A 13,576-nucleotide genomic window follows, 5' to 3' on the forward strand; every position below is an offset into this window, starting at 1 on the left:
ACTCATTTGCATCACCAGTGGGTCTTTTGAGAAAGTTTAGTTTTTCCTTGGCAGCTGCACTTGCTGGAGAAACTGAAGGAGGAGCCATTGCTGCATCACATGCCACTTGAGCTGACAATTTGCTTACCAACAGGTCTTTGCATCTCTTCAGATCTGTGTCCGCTGGGAAGAGAGACACGATGAATAACTTAAACCTAGGATCGAGCACTTTCACCAAAATGTATTGATCCAATTGGAAGGTCCTGACAACACTTGGATCCTGGTGCAGCGAATAAAGGACTTGATCTACAAGTCCAATGTACTTTACAGAATCGCTTCATTTCAGCTCCTCATTCAGTTTAAGTTTCTTTTCCAACAGCCTAATTAGGGGAATTACCTGACTCAAGCTGGCAGTATCTGAACTCACTTCACAGGTGACTACTTCGTAGTTTCAGCACTTTGCACAACACGGAAAAAGTATTTTTCACTAAGCTTGAGTAAGGTGCATTCCCCCTCCTCTTCCTATGTCATAGTTCACTGTGTAGCTTTGGATGGCTTGCTGTTCCTCCATCCAATGAAGCATATAAAGGGTGGAGTTCCACCTTGTAACTACCTCTTGCTTCGACTGATGGCAGGGCAAATTCAACATTTCTTGCAGGTGCTGCAAACTTCTACATGCGCCTGCTAAATGGCAAAAATGTTCAGAATTTTTTAAGGCCACAGAGACCATCTCCTGCATGGCCCTGTCTTTTTATAAAAAAATTGCACCACCAAGTTGATTGCGTGAAAAATATAGGACGTGTTGGAATTCACCCAGCTGTAATGCTCTCTCAATATTGGTGGCGTTATCAGAAATTACGATCCTGAGGAGAGTCCAAGCAGGGTAAGCCATTTTGCAATGGCTTCCCTGAGTTTTTCTCAAAGGCTGTCAGTGATATGCCTCTTAGTGAAACTGGTGATACACAGAGTAGCCTGTCCCTGAATGAGCTGCAGTTTCTTAGGTGCTGCTGCTTTTGGTGCCACTGAAGGCAATACTCCCACCAGTGTGCTGTTACAATTATGTAATCTTGCATTTGCTCTGTTCTGCTTGTCCACATATCTGTGGTTAAGTGAACAGTGGGTACAACATCATTTTGGAGGATACTAATTACTTTTTTTTTTAACGTACAGGCTGGGAATTGCTTTTCTACTGAAGTGAAATCTTGATGGGATTTGGTAGCAGGTACACAATTACCTCAATTAACTGTCTAAAACCCATTGCATTATTGGCGGATATTGGACGCACAACTAATACCAGCATAGATGTTATGGCATCATCGATCCGCTGTGCAACTGCGTGACTGCTGTCATACTTGCTTCCCCTGGCAAAGGATTGTTTAACAGTCATTTGTTTTTATTAAACTACTAGTAGTAGTCTTCCTGGTCCGCTACTGGGATGAAGATCCATTCCTAGCAGCAGCAGCACTCGAGTATTCTTCTGGGGCAAGGACTGATGTGAATGATTTAAATATTTTTTGTAAATGCCTCCCCTCCTCCCTCATAAATTTGCTTTGGAATCAAAAAAAATAATTTTATTTACTACTAATCAAACCTTCCTTTCCCTGATTTCAACTACATGCAGAATAATAATAATAATAATAATAATAATAATAATAATAATAATAATGAAAACATTTGTTTCCTGATGTGCCATGTTGGAAGTTGAACTTCCACAGCTGCTGCAATCTTTGACATGCGGTTGCTGAATGCCAAAAATGTCCATAAATGTTTATGGCCACAGACAGCATGTCCTGCATGCCCATTTAATTTAAAAAAATATTCTGAACCACCAAGTTGATTTTGTGGGCAAAACAAGGGACATATTGTTTACCCATGCTCTCCCATCCTCCCTCATAAATTTGCTTTGTAATAAAAAAATGAAATTAAATTTACTACGAATCAACCCTTCCTTTCCCTGCCTTAAACTACATACATACTCCATCTCTATCAGGCCTCTTAATTAATGAATACATATGTTTCCTTATGTGCCATGTTTAGTGTTGAACTACCACGTGTTTGTTCTGCCCACTGCTGCCGCTTAGTCAGCCAGCTAGCTTGGTGCTAGCTTGGCCTAAACTGGATGATAACTATATTGTAAGCTGTGAGGTGGTCAAAATTGACTGGAAACGAGTGGAATTGAATGTTATTGAGGTTAATAATACTGTAGGAACAAAAAAATGGCAAATTATGTGATTTCAGCAGTTTTTATAAATTTTTTAAACAAAATACAGATCCAAAAAAAAAAACACGCAAGAGCGCTTTTCGCAAAACCAAAAAACACGTAGGAGGTACAGATCCAAAACATGGGGGTCAGCGCACATCCCTATATTTGCACCTTTCCTTGGGCACATGCAAGTGATACTGCCACTCACCAGTGTATCTGAGTTTCTGGGGTATATTTACTAAGTATTGGTTTATGTAATTTCAAACTGATAGGCAATGGTGGCTTGTTATTATCTAAAAGTTGTGTATTTACAAACCATCGGTTTCCAGTGTCAATTAAAAACTGCTGGCGTAGTCGATTGGTCCTTGCTGGCGCTAAATCAGACGGATTTATAATTTCCGATGGAATCCGACACCAAATAGAAATGAAAAGCCAACCAAAACCAAACAAAAACAGGTAAGCATTTTCTAGTGTGCTTTTTATTGGTCTAACATACCACATGGTATTTATAAAATGTATAAATGCCCCAAATTGCCCAAGCACGTTGTGAGGGTGTTAGAGATAGTTGGAGGTTTGAGATACAAGTTTGGAGAGATTTTTGGTGAGCTAATTTATGATTGTTGAGAGTTGTTTTGTCTTATTATCTGTAGTCTTGTCTTTGGTAAAAGTTTGTTTTATTTTTGTTTGCTGTGCATTTTTGTTTTCTGTCTTGTCAGTGTTTATTTGTGGTGTGCTTGTGTGGACAGTAATGTTAGTGTGGGTTTTATTTTCCTGTGTTTGTGTGTCTTGTGTATCTTATTTGTGTTGTTCGTTATTTTATCTATATGGAGGGTGAGAGGAGAAGATGCAGAGGTGAGTTATAAGGAGGCTGAGTTAGAGGAGGCTGTGCTGGGAGGTGGAGCAGGAGAAGAGGGAGACAGGGACAATAAAGTCATAATGTAATTTTTTGTTTTAAAGAGAATGCATTGGTTCCCAATTATAACCCACTTTAAATCCCAATGTGGGAAACACTTCTCAGACATCAACAAGAAAGTGAAGGCAAAGATGGCTGAGGAGTGCAAGGCAGCACAGCGCCAATGGTGGTGGTCCCTCATAGACATTGACTGTCTTCTATCAGGTGAGCTTGTGGAAGAAGTGAATGTCAACAACAGAAATGCCCTCCTCCCCATGGTCACCACCTGATGAGTGATTTTAGAAATGTCAGCATACACTACTATAAAATCATGAGTTACACCTACATGTCATTAGATAATAATGAACTTACTTAGTAATGGTAAGTGTTCAAGCTGAAGCTAGGCAGACACCATGTTTTCATTTGTTTGTTAACAATCTTATGTTCATATCCTGATTGCTTACAGCTCAACCTAGAAGTCATCCGGCCAGGGTCACATTGTTTGAGCATTGTGAAGTGCCAGGTATTAATTATTTATTTATTTAAAAAACTTTTTAGCATACATCAATACACTGCATTTAAGCAAATGTTTGGTGTAAAGTCAATCGGGTAAATATTCATCAGGCCTCTAGCTGCAACTATGGACATTGTGTCTCATGTTCAGCAGTAAATGGATCTGACATTAGGTTATTTTCCTGTTCAGCTATCAGGTATGGGTCAAGTTTCTTTAAAAAAAAACAACATATAAAGTAATGTTTGTGACGTTATAGACTTTTACCACAAATAACCCAAGACAAATGTCCAGTAACAAGCCGGGTCCATTGTATGTACACTTTGATCAACTGTGGCCTTGTTTCTGGTCCAAGAAGTCTTACAAAATAGACATGTAACTATAATGTAAATATTTCAGTATTCATTAATGTACTAAACTTTAAATCCCATTACATTGCTATCACAGTCAAAGTCGTCTCTCAGCCAATGAACACTAAGCCCATGTATTTCTATGGGAATTCCGTAGCTAAGCCCTCATTCATGGGGTACTGTCTATAGAGGACGGTACATGTCCATTGGCTACATGTTTTTTTGTTTTCTGAAGACGATGGATGCCTACATGGACAGTAGAAAACACGACCCAGGGGTATGTGAGTATGGATTGTTTTTTTACAGGTTACGTGAATGCTACAAGGAGAAGAGGACGTGAATAACTACAGGGATTGCAGGTGAGTATGTTGGAGTGTGAGTGAGTAAATGAGTGCTTGAATGTGAAATAAAATAATAAAACCTTTGGTATCCATGTATTTGTTTTAATATTTATTTTGCAAGTGAACTAGAGGTACCAGCAGTAATGAATTCCCCGCATGCTGGTACTTGGGGAGGCTTGCTAGGACCCACTGCCCAGGGGTGCCAGGGATAGCCCCGGGCTATCAACCCAGGCCTGTGGTGCCCTGGAGAGGGGAACCCCTTTATTGGGGAATCCCCAACTCCACAGGGATCTCTGGCCTAGGCTGACTAGCAGTCAGGTGTTGAATGCTTTGGCCGGGGGACCCAGTGAAAGGCTGTGGCATTATACTCCTGCTAGAAGGAGTCCGGTGCTGGTTGTGGAAAATACAGAGGACCCCTACTCATTTTGTCCCCTGTATTTCCACAGCAAGGACTGGCTCACTGAGCCCGATGCATGTTGAAGGAAAGAAAATACAAGGGAACCCTATGTTTTTTTCCCCCTGTATTTTCACAACCAGGACTGACTTAGAACAGCTTAATGCTGGTTGTACTTTTAGGGGGGGACCCCACGTAATTTTTCTTTATTATTTTTACTGTTTTATAGGTTTATTTAACACAGAAGCATGCACAGGACTCATGGATCTGTGCATATTTCTGTGTAACTCGGACTTGCTCAGGCTATACTTGCTAGCCTGAAGCAGGTCTATTCTTTTACGAGTTTTAGGTCAGTAGTGGTGTGCAAGTTAAAAAGATGCACTCTATTACATTGGCCGAGTTGTATCCTCACAATGGCAAAACATCTGGAAGTTGCTGGTAGAGATGAGTGCCGGACCACTTCTGCTGGTTTCGCTTTTGGTTCTAATTAGTTGGCCAGTTCTGGTTTTACCAAACCGCCGAGAATGGTTTCGGTTTTGGATTTTTTTTCCAAAAATCTAAAAATAAAAGCTAAAATCCCATAATTTGAGCCTTTTTTCCTAGAGTATCATTAAACTCAATAACATTAATTTCCACTCATTTCCAGTAAATTTTGACCACCTCACTGATCACAATATCGTTTTCATCCAGTTTAGGCTGAAAGGTTGCACCAAGCCAGCTGGGTGACTAAGCTAAGCGACAGCAGTGGGCATCACAAACATGTGGCAGTTCCACTTCAAACATGGCACATGGCTTAAACTGCTGGATGCACAAGGTTCATAGATGCACAAGAACTAAGTGCACCTAACAGAACAAACAATACAATTATTTTAATTTATTTTGTCACAGCTCTATTCCTGCGTGGACTGGAGCCCCAGGGCTTATATATGCATGTGAACAAAGCACACCAAACAGTACAAACAATACAATTTCTGTTTTTGAAGGCGCAGCTGTATTCCTGAGTGGACTGGAGCCACAGGGCTTATATATGCATGTGAGCAAAACAACACGCACAAAACAGTACAAACAATACAATTTCTGTTTTTGAAGGCGCAGCTGTATTCCTGAGTGGACTGGAGCCACAGGGCTTATATATGCATGTGAGCAAAACAACACGCACAAAACAGTACAAACAATACAATTTTTAGGCACGATTCCATTCAACGCGATGTAAATAGCTCCAGGAGCTATTCAATTCATCGCGATGTTAGGTCGAGGAAGGCTCGTTCTCGCGCCTTAAACAGGGTGTTTAGGCGCGATAACAGGCATTCCCCGACCTAACTTCCCGGCGCGAGGCTGTTTTCCAGACGCGAAGGGCAGAAAACAGCCTCGTGCCGGGACTTTTGTCGGATTTCTTCTCTCATCCCCGGAGGGATGAGAGAAGAAATCATTAGTCGGACTTGGCAGCGCGGTGTATTGAATAGCTCCGGGAGCTCACTCCCGGCGCTATTTACATCGCTTTGAATAGAATCGTGCCCATTGAATTTATTTTTTGATGTCTCAGACGTAGCTCTATTCAAACAGCGTAGAGTGGAGTCACAGGGCTTATATATGCACGTGAATGTCTTACTGACGGATACAGCACAGCCAATACAGCAGAATACAGCACAGCATACAGCAGCGTGCACCCCCTATACACATTGATTAAGCAGTACAGGTACTTGTGAGTGTGCAGCACAGCCTATGCAGCAGAGTTAAGTGCAGCATACTTTAGTGTGATTGACAAGGAAATGGCGCCAAGTCCCATCCGCGGTGCCCTATATAGCATCCAAAAACAAACGAGAATACGGCGCTGCGAGGATGACGTTTTGCCTTGAAGTGGAAGCCGAGTCAGATGGGAAGATCCGAACCGCTGCTCGGATTTACTCAGATTCCCAATGTTCGGGCGGATTCAGAGTCCAAGGAATCCAAACGGCTCATCTCTGGTTGCGGGGGTGTGAGAAACACACGAGTTTGCATGTTCTCGCAGCCATTACATATAGGGTGAGTTCTAAAAATGTGCAAGTATAGATCTATACCCGCACATTTTTAAAACTCTGACCCTATTACATTTCTCCCCAAGAGCTTATAGTCTAGTTGTGTAATTTCTCAGTCAGACAAACCTTTTGCCACCTCATAAACATTTTTGGCACAAGCATCTCCCACTACAGAAGATGATTGTCCAATTAATGCAGACATCTTTTTTGTGTCCAGTCTTCTTCAGGTAATCTTAATTAAACGTGTATGAAAAAAGCAGGACGCCCCCTGGAGTGTCACAGCAGAATGCTGTCAAACGTCACAAGTAAGAAATTCAATTTAGAACCTGCCAAGGCAATGAACAGGAACTTGGCTCTCCTAAAAAAAAAACTGATGTTAAGAAGCTCTGTGTTCTTTTTGCTGTGTGTTTGCAGACTCTCAGAAAACAAAACCCTTCATTGTGATTGATGGCACAGCATGTTTTTCTGCTGCCTGCAGTATATATTGTTATTCTGCAGACTCCAGATGCTCCAGAAAATTACACAAACCTCTGACTCATACATCAGTCAGTGATGGGGTACAGTATCTGTTCTACTGGAAGTCCACTCTATCTTATGCCAGACAAACAGTAAACAGTTTGCTCCTGTCATTACGTCATTGCATACTTTTGCAATTTAGAACAGAACTTCTAAAGGAAGGTAACCCATTGGAAATAACCATGTAACTAGCCTTATGCCATACAAGGAAAGGAAAATGTAATGAGAAATGTTTAAAAATTCATATACAGTAGACAGCCACAGTCATCATCATTAGTATCGGCACTTGCACCAGCCCCATGCTAGGTGCTAGAGATCCGTCAGAAACAGGCTTCCCTCCCCCGAATGCATGAATAGTACAGAACTTTGGCCCCACGCCCACAGCACTCCCATGACACGCCCACAGTGCTCCCATGACACGCCCACAGCACTCCAATGACACATCCACAGCACTCCAATGACACATCCACAGCACTCCAATGACACGCCCACAGCACTCCCATGACACACCCACAGTGCTCCCATGACACGCCCACAGCACTCCAATGACACATCCACAGCACTCCAATGACACATCCACAGCACTCCAATGACACGCCCACAGCACTCCCATGACACACCCACATTGCTCCGTGCAATCACATTGTCACTGCCCAGTTCCCACTCTGAAATGCCCATTTCACAGAAAAGATCCGGCACAGAATTAGATGGAGATACTCAAAAGTGTATAAATTCACATCTGTTCATGCATTGTATGCTAAAACACGCTATTTGCATACATACAAAGAGATCAATCTGACTCAGAATCTGCCTCATAGTTTTTGGTCTACTAGAAGCAACAGGTCATCCTGTCTCATGGGACGCTAAGAATGCAGGGCCTGATTCAGAGACGGATGCAGTTACACTAAAACAGTTAAACTTCACTATGTTCCTGATTCCCATAGCTGTCATTTATAGTATCCAGTTTGCATAACACTGGGCACATGCTGGGCCCCTTTCCCAAAAAGTTGGAAAATGCCCACTCCTAACAGAAAGTGGAGAGGTCAGTGTAGGAGTGTCTTCTCACTATCCACAAAAATACATCTGTCATTAATGCTACCTTGAAGCCTCGTGGCTCTGTATATCTTCCGGTTCACTTCAACTCAGGAGCCAAAGGAAATTTTATGACAGCTAAGTTGGTTAAATACTGCTCTATTTATTAACATTATTTTTACTAAAATAAAGTGAAAAAGGGTGTTTTCACACCCTTTTCACATTATTTTAGTTTCACCTGTATTTATTACAGGGCAATTGGAGTAGAATTAGTAAAATTCTACTCCAACCCCCAGTATCACTTATTTTTAGTAAAGCAGATCGCATTTCCCATAACTGTAATGGGAAATGTGATCTGTGTGCAAGTTACTAAAAATAAATTGTAAAAAAATACCGGGGGAAGCCCTGTGATAATAACGCCACCTGGAGGTGACGTTATCCAGGGTCTCCCCCGGTTACCGGGCTCCCACTCTGCTCTAACGGGGAGAGCAGAGGCGGGAGCCGGTACCAGTAATCAGCTATGTGGTTTAAAGAGACCGCAAGCTGATTGCTGTAAAAAAAAGAAAAAAAAAATTAAACATTTTTTTTTTCACTTACCTGAATCCAGGGACCGGTGATCGGGGCTCCGGTGATGGCTCTTCTCCAGTCAGCTGGTCTCCCACAGTGCACTGGGGCCCGGTCATCAGGTGATTGGGCCCCAGTGCAGTATGGGAGATCACCTGATCGGGAAGCCCGGAGAAGACCACCGGAGGCCAGGAGGATGCAGGTAAGTGTAATGAAGGGAGGGGGGGTCGCGGGGCTCCGCGATCGCGGGGGGCGGGGCTTAGCGCCGGGGGCGGGGCTTAGCATCGGTGGGGGGGGTAGTAGCGGTGGTCGGTCGGCGCATGCACGTGCTCTTAGTCGCGGTATTTTTTCCGAAAATACCGCGACTAGAGTGCGGATGGGATCCGCAGGGACAGAGCTTTATCGCAAGCTCTGTCCCTGCAAGGGATTTATAGTAAATCCCTGTGATATTACCTGAATTCGCAATGCGAATTCACTCGGTAATATCACACTACAATCCGCATTCAATATGCAGATTGTAGTAAATAGAGCCCTTGGTCATTCTGTTAACTGCTACTTCCAATCCCATCTACAATAACTCACAGCAGCCAATGGCAGACATATCCCTGGGCGTACTATCACACAACATACTCTTCCTGTGACACACATGTTGGGTGTACTCCATTTCAAAACTTTATCCTTTTTAATTATTTCTAAAGCTTTCAATCCAATTGTCGTTCGGTTTCCATGGCTTCAACACAATCCACATATCGACTGGACAATCCGTAGGCCGCAGAGACTTTACCACCCTTATATAAGCTTAAATAAGCTTGAAAAAGTCCAAAGGCTTGGGCGAATCGCATTGCTGCCATAAAGAATTAGTTCTACGTCCTACTAACCAGAGGAGTTTCATAACACCATTTGTGGCAATAGGAGATCTGGGACCGCTACTGACGCCACCTTACCAACAGAGACGGCGGGTCCTATAGTGTCAACTAAACGCAGACAGACCAAGGAACAAAGCGATTAATATCTAACAGCTTACAAAGTGCATCTAGTGCATCTGCATCTGACTCAGCCTTCAGTGATTTTTGCTTACAAAGTGCATCTGGCAGTTTTCAGTGATCTGCATTCAAACAAAGTGCATTCTGTTTCAGACTCAGTGTCACAGCTCAGCCCTGCAGACTAAAATCTGGTCTTTACCTTCCCAGGGCATTGTGGTCTTTCCTGCTACGGAAGACTTCGAACATCCGCCCACTTCAGTCCTCTATCACAGCGTTCAGCACTGTCACTCACCAGCGCCAGCATGGTGAATTAGCGAATCATGCTGGCATACTCCAGTGAGTAGATCACGCCAGCTTCGGTCACAGGGCGCCGCCATTCTTTGACAGATCAGCTGATCACTGCACCATCAATGCGGTCCCTGCTCTGGATCACTTTATGTCAGCAACCAATCGACAACCAGCAGCCCTTATAAGAAGACTTCCTGTAGTTCTGTTGGGCTGGCTTACTAATACCTCTCACAGGTGTACTGCCCTTGGGGTGGCTGGTCTTTGCCGGCTTTTTGGGGTTCTGCGCCCCAGACTTAGAATTAGGGAACTCCACTAATAAGAGAAGCTGTGACATAGCCTGGAGGCTTATCCATATTTTTGCAAACATATGTAGCCGAGATCTCTGAATTATCTACTACCATATGGTTTTTCAAATCTTATTGCTGATATCATTCCGAGTGCTGGGGTATACCCTTTGTTGTAACTTGTATAGAATAACCCCTCCCTTTCATGCACCAGTTATTACTAAGGTGATTGAGCAGCTACCAATATGTATATTAGCAGGTATCCTACTTCCCTACCACCCCACCGGAAATAAATGTTTTTAGTATAATCTAGTATGAGCTGGCTAATAGTAAAGAGGAACGATTCCAATAATTGCCGGGATTGCTGGAATGCTGTATAGAAATCTAGATAAGTATCCGTCTGTGCATCCATATAAGTTTAAAAGGAGCTACATGGTGAGGGGAGGGCAGGGGAGGGGTTGGGGGGACTGCATGGCAGAAACCTTTTGAGATTTTAAGATTCATATCTATAAAACCATTACAGTCTGATTTTCTATAAATTGACTTTATTGAAATATTAGTGTACTGCTGGCAGTGAAATGGCAGAGTTGTATTACACACCAGCGGATCTCCTAATTCAAAACAGCCCAGTACTTATTTAGCACTAACATGAATGTACAGCCGTACTCACAGTTATGCATGTAACAAGCACTCAGCATACAGCGGAGCTTGAGTGGATCATACAGATCACTAGCCAGTGTTGGTAGTGGTGCAGGATACAAGCGGTGAATAGTGTGTGGGATGCAGTATAATACAGGGTTTTACCAAGCTAAGTGTAATACGTCCATGTTTCACTGTGGCGTTCTAGCACAGTAAAAAGATGGCGCTACACATGCACAGAGGACCAAACGGAGACTTTATTGGTAATATACTGGATGCCTCCCTGAAGGAACATCATGGAGACTGTGCAGTAGTGCTCTACAGCAGGGGCAGAACTATGGGAGACAATGGAGGCGCCTGCCGCCAGGCTCCAGCTCTGAAGGGGCCCCTTGTCCACAACATATTCACCTCACTTAGGGCTGTAACAATTGTCCCTGGAGTGTACCGTCACGGCCGCCCAATATACGGCACCTCTTTCCGGCACCTGAGAAGCCACCATACACTAGTGGAGAGCTCCATGTCAGACAATCAGCTGCTGCCTTTGTCTATCTATAGCCTGTCTGCATGCGAATTGCTACATTACAGCGTCAGCAGCTGTGACAGGGGGGCACCAAATTATAACTTGCATCTGGGCGTCTGGGCTGAACTTACGCCACTGCTTTACAGTCTTCATCCTACTCAAATATATACAGTAATATCCATCTACATACAATGTATCATGATAACTATTAAACTACACACAATATCATCACAGTAAACAACAAAACTATTAAAGCCAACTATAAATCACAGCTGGGCTTTAGTTGACACGGTCGCATCCTATGCAACCATGCCATCGCACTGCATCCCCGGTCTGTTATGGAGGAAATCCGTGCTGCACATGTGCAAAATGGATCTTCTCCTTCTGCTCCAGCCACCTGGGAGTGATGTCATGGTCAGTTTAGTGACAACAAGCAACACAAAAAGTAGACCTGCAAGAAGTTCAGCCAGCAGCAGGGGTATGACTACTGGCTAGGATGGAGAGAGAGCAGGGAAAGGTGGGGCAGACAGCCCAGTATGGTGTGCAATCCAATCAGGATCTCCTATCTCAGATGTCCCACAGCTTCCCTTATCTCCCTGAACCTGGGCTGCAGGAAGACTGTCTTCCTGCAGCTACTAGTGGGCAATCCTTCTTTGCCCTTCTCTACCCCAGACAACCAGCAGAAGGAGGCTGCAAGGAGGTTGCCACGACAACCGTAAGACCGGCCGGGTGGGCTAAACCTGGCGGCTGCTGGAGATTACCTTCCAGCAGATGCCACAGATGTCTTTGACACATATAGATGTGACCATGTCAGGGAAAGCCCAGCTTGGCAGGGTCACATCTGGAGCGACTATGCAAGGACGCTGGCTAAGGATTTTAAAGTGCTGTCTATTGGGGTCCCCTTGTGGCTGGGGCACTGCCCCTGCTGCCCCAACATAGATATGACTCTTTTTTAATGTATTGTGTGATGCTACAATCCTTCAAACAGGCTCTCGAGACCCACTACTTCATCAAAGCCTTCCAGCTCTCATCCTAACTTGCTGCTACATGCTCCTTCCTCCCTGTCTACCCCATCTGTATCATGTCTGTTTGTCTGCCCCTCCCCATTAGAATGTAAGCTCTTGGAAGCAGGGCCATCTACCCTCTTGTGCTTCTCCTTACTTTACTTTCATCTACTTCTTACTCCCCACTAGGACACCTAACACTTGGTTGCTTATTCTCTGTTGCTTATTTGGGTGTTATGGTCACCAATGTAGCAATGTATATTATCCATGTCCTTGTCCTGCATTGTATTGTATTGTACTGTAAGTCACTTGTCACTTTTTTGTTTATGCACTTTGTAAGGCGCTGCGGAACACTTGTGGCGCCATATAAATAAATAAATAATAATCATGCTTGTTTGAATTAACTGTTGTTGTTTTTTTTTTTAACTAACAAAAGGCTAATACAGCTATCTAAAAATTGCAGTATCTGTGAGGACCATACAAAAATGTCTGCTCTTCCATGTCCTAGTTAAACTGTATTTAAATGGTAAATTATTTAATTCACCTTTTAACAGCCACATATTTTCATTTGTAGGATTGCCAGCTAAAATTATACTGTTTATTTTGAAGTTTCATATATTGCTGCACGATAAGATTCCTTGGAGTAAATTTGGGAAGATGTCAGGTGACTGAGATGTAGGCCCCCATTTGCTAACAGCTTTTATCACCAAAACGAGTGATAAATATCACGGTGTATGATAAATGGTGTTCCAGCCAATCAGCTCCCAACTGTCATTTTTCTAAAAGTTGACAGTTGGGAGCTGATTGGCTGGAGCACCATTTATCATACACAGTGAAATTTATCACTTGTTTTGGTGATAAAACTCATTAGTAAATGAGGTCCCTAATATCTAATACTTCATTGGCATACAGCTTTACCTTATGCCTTTGAGTGCCAACATTGATTATGGTAACATCTGAATTTGCATCAATACTGCAAGCAAATGGTCCCACCATTAATGTAAAATCAGAGGAGAAAGCAGACATCTCTGGTGCCCTTGTTAGCTACAAAAGTAAAGCAA

At 43.2% G+C, this 13,576-nt stretch overlaps 1 protein-coding gene across 1 annotated transcript in view; it reads left to right on the plus strand.

Moving 5' to 3' along the window:
• Positions 1–3,226: 3,226 nt before the first annotated feature.
• The window catches only part of APOH (apolipoprotein H), an 86,946-nt gene continuing 76,596 nt past the window's right edge, over positions 3,227–13,576 (plus strand). The window contains exons 1-2 of the mRNA XM_088468951.1: positions 3,227–3,299; positions 3,541–3,597. Coding sequence (XP_088325077.1) covers positions 3,227–3,299; positions 3,541–3,597 — 130 coding nt within the window. The remainder of the gene's footprint in view (positions 3,300–3,540; positions 3,598–13,576) is intronic.

Source organism: Taudactylus pleione, unplaced genomic scaffold, assembly GCF_031769625.1.
Source record: "Taudactylus pleione unplaced genomic scaffold, aTauple2 ptg000012l, whole genome shotgun sequence".
NCBI classification, from domain to species: Eukaryota; Metazoa; Chordata; class Amphibia; order Anura; family Myobatrachidae; genus Taudactylus; species Taudactylus pleione.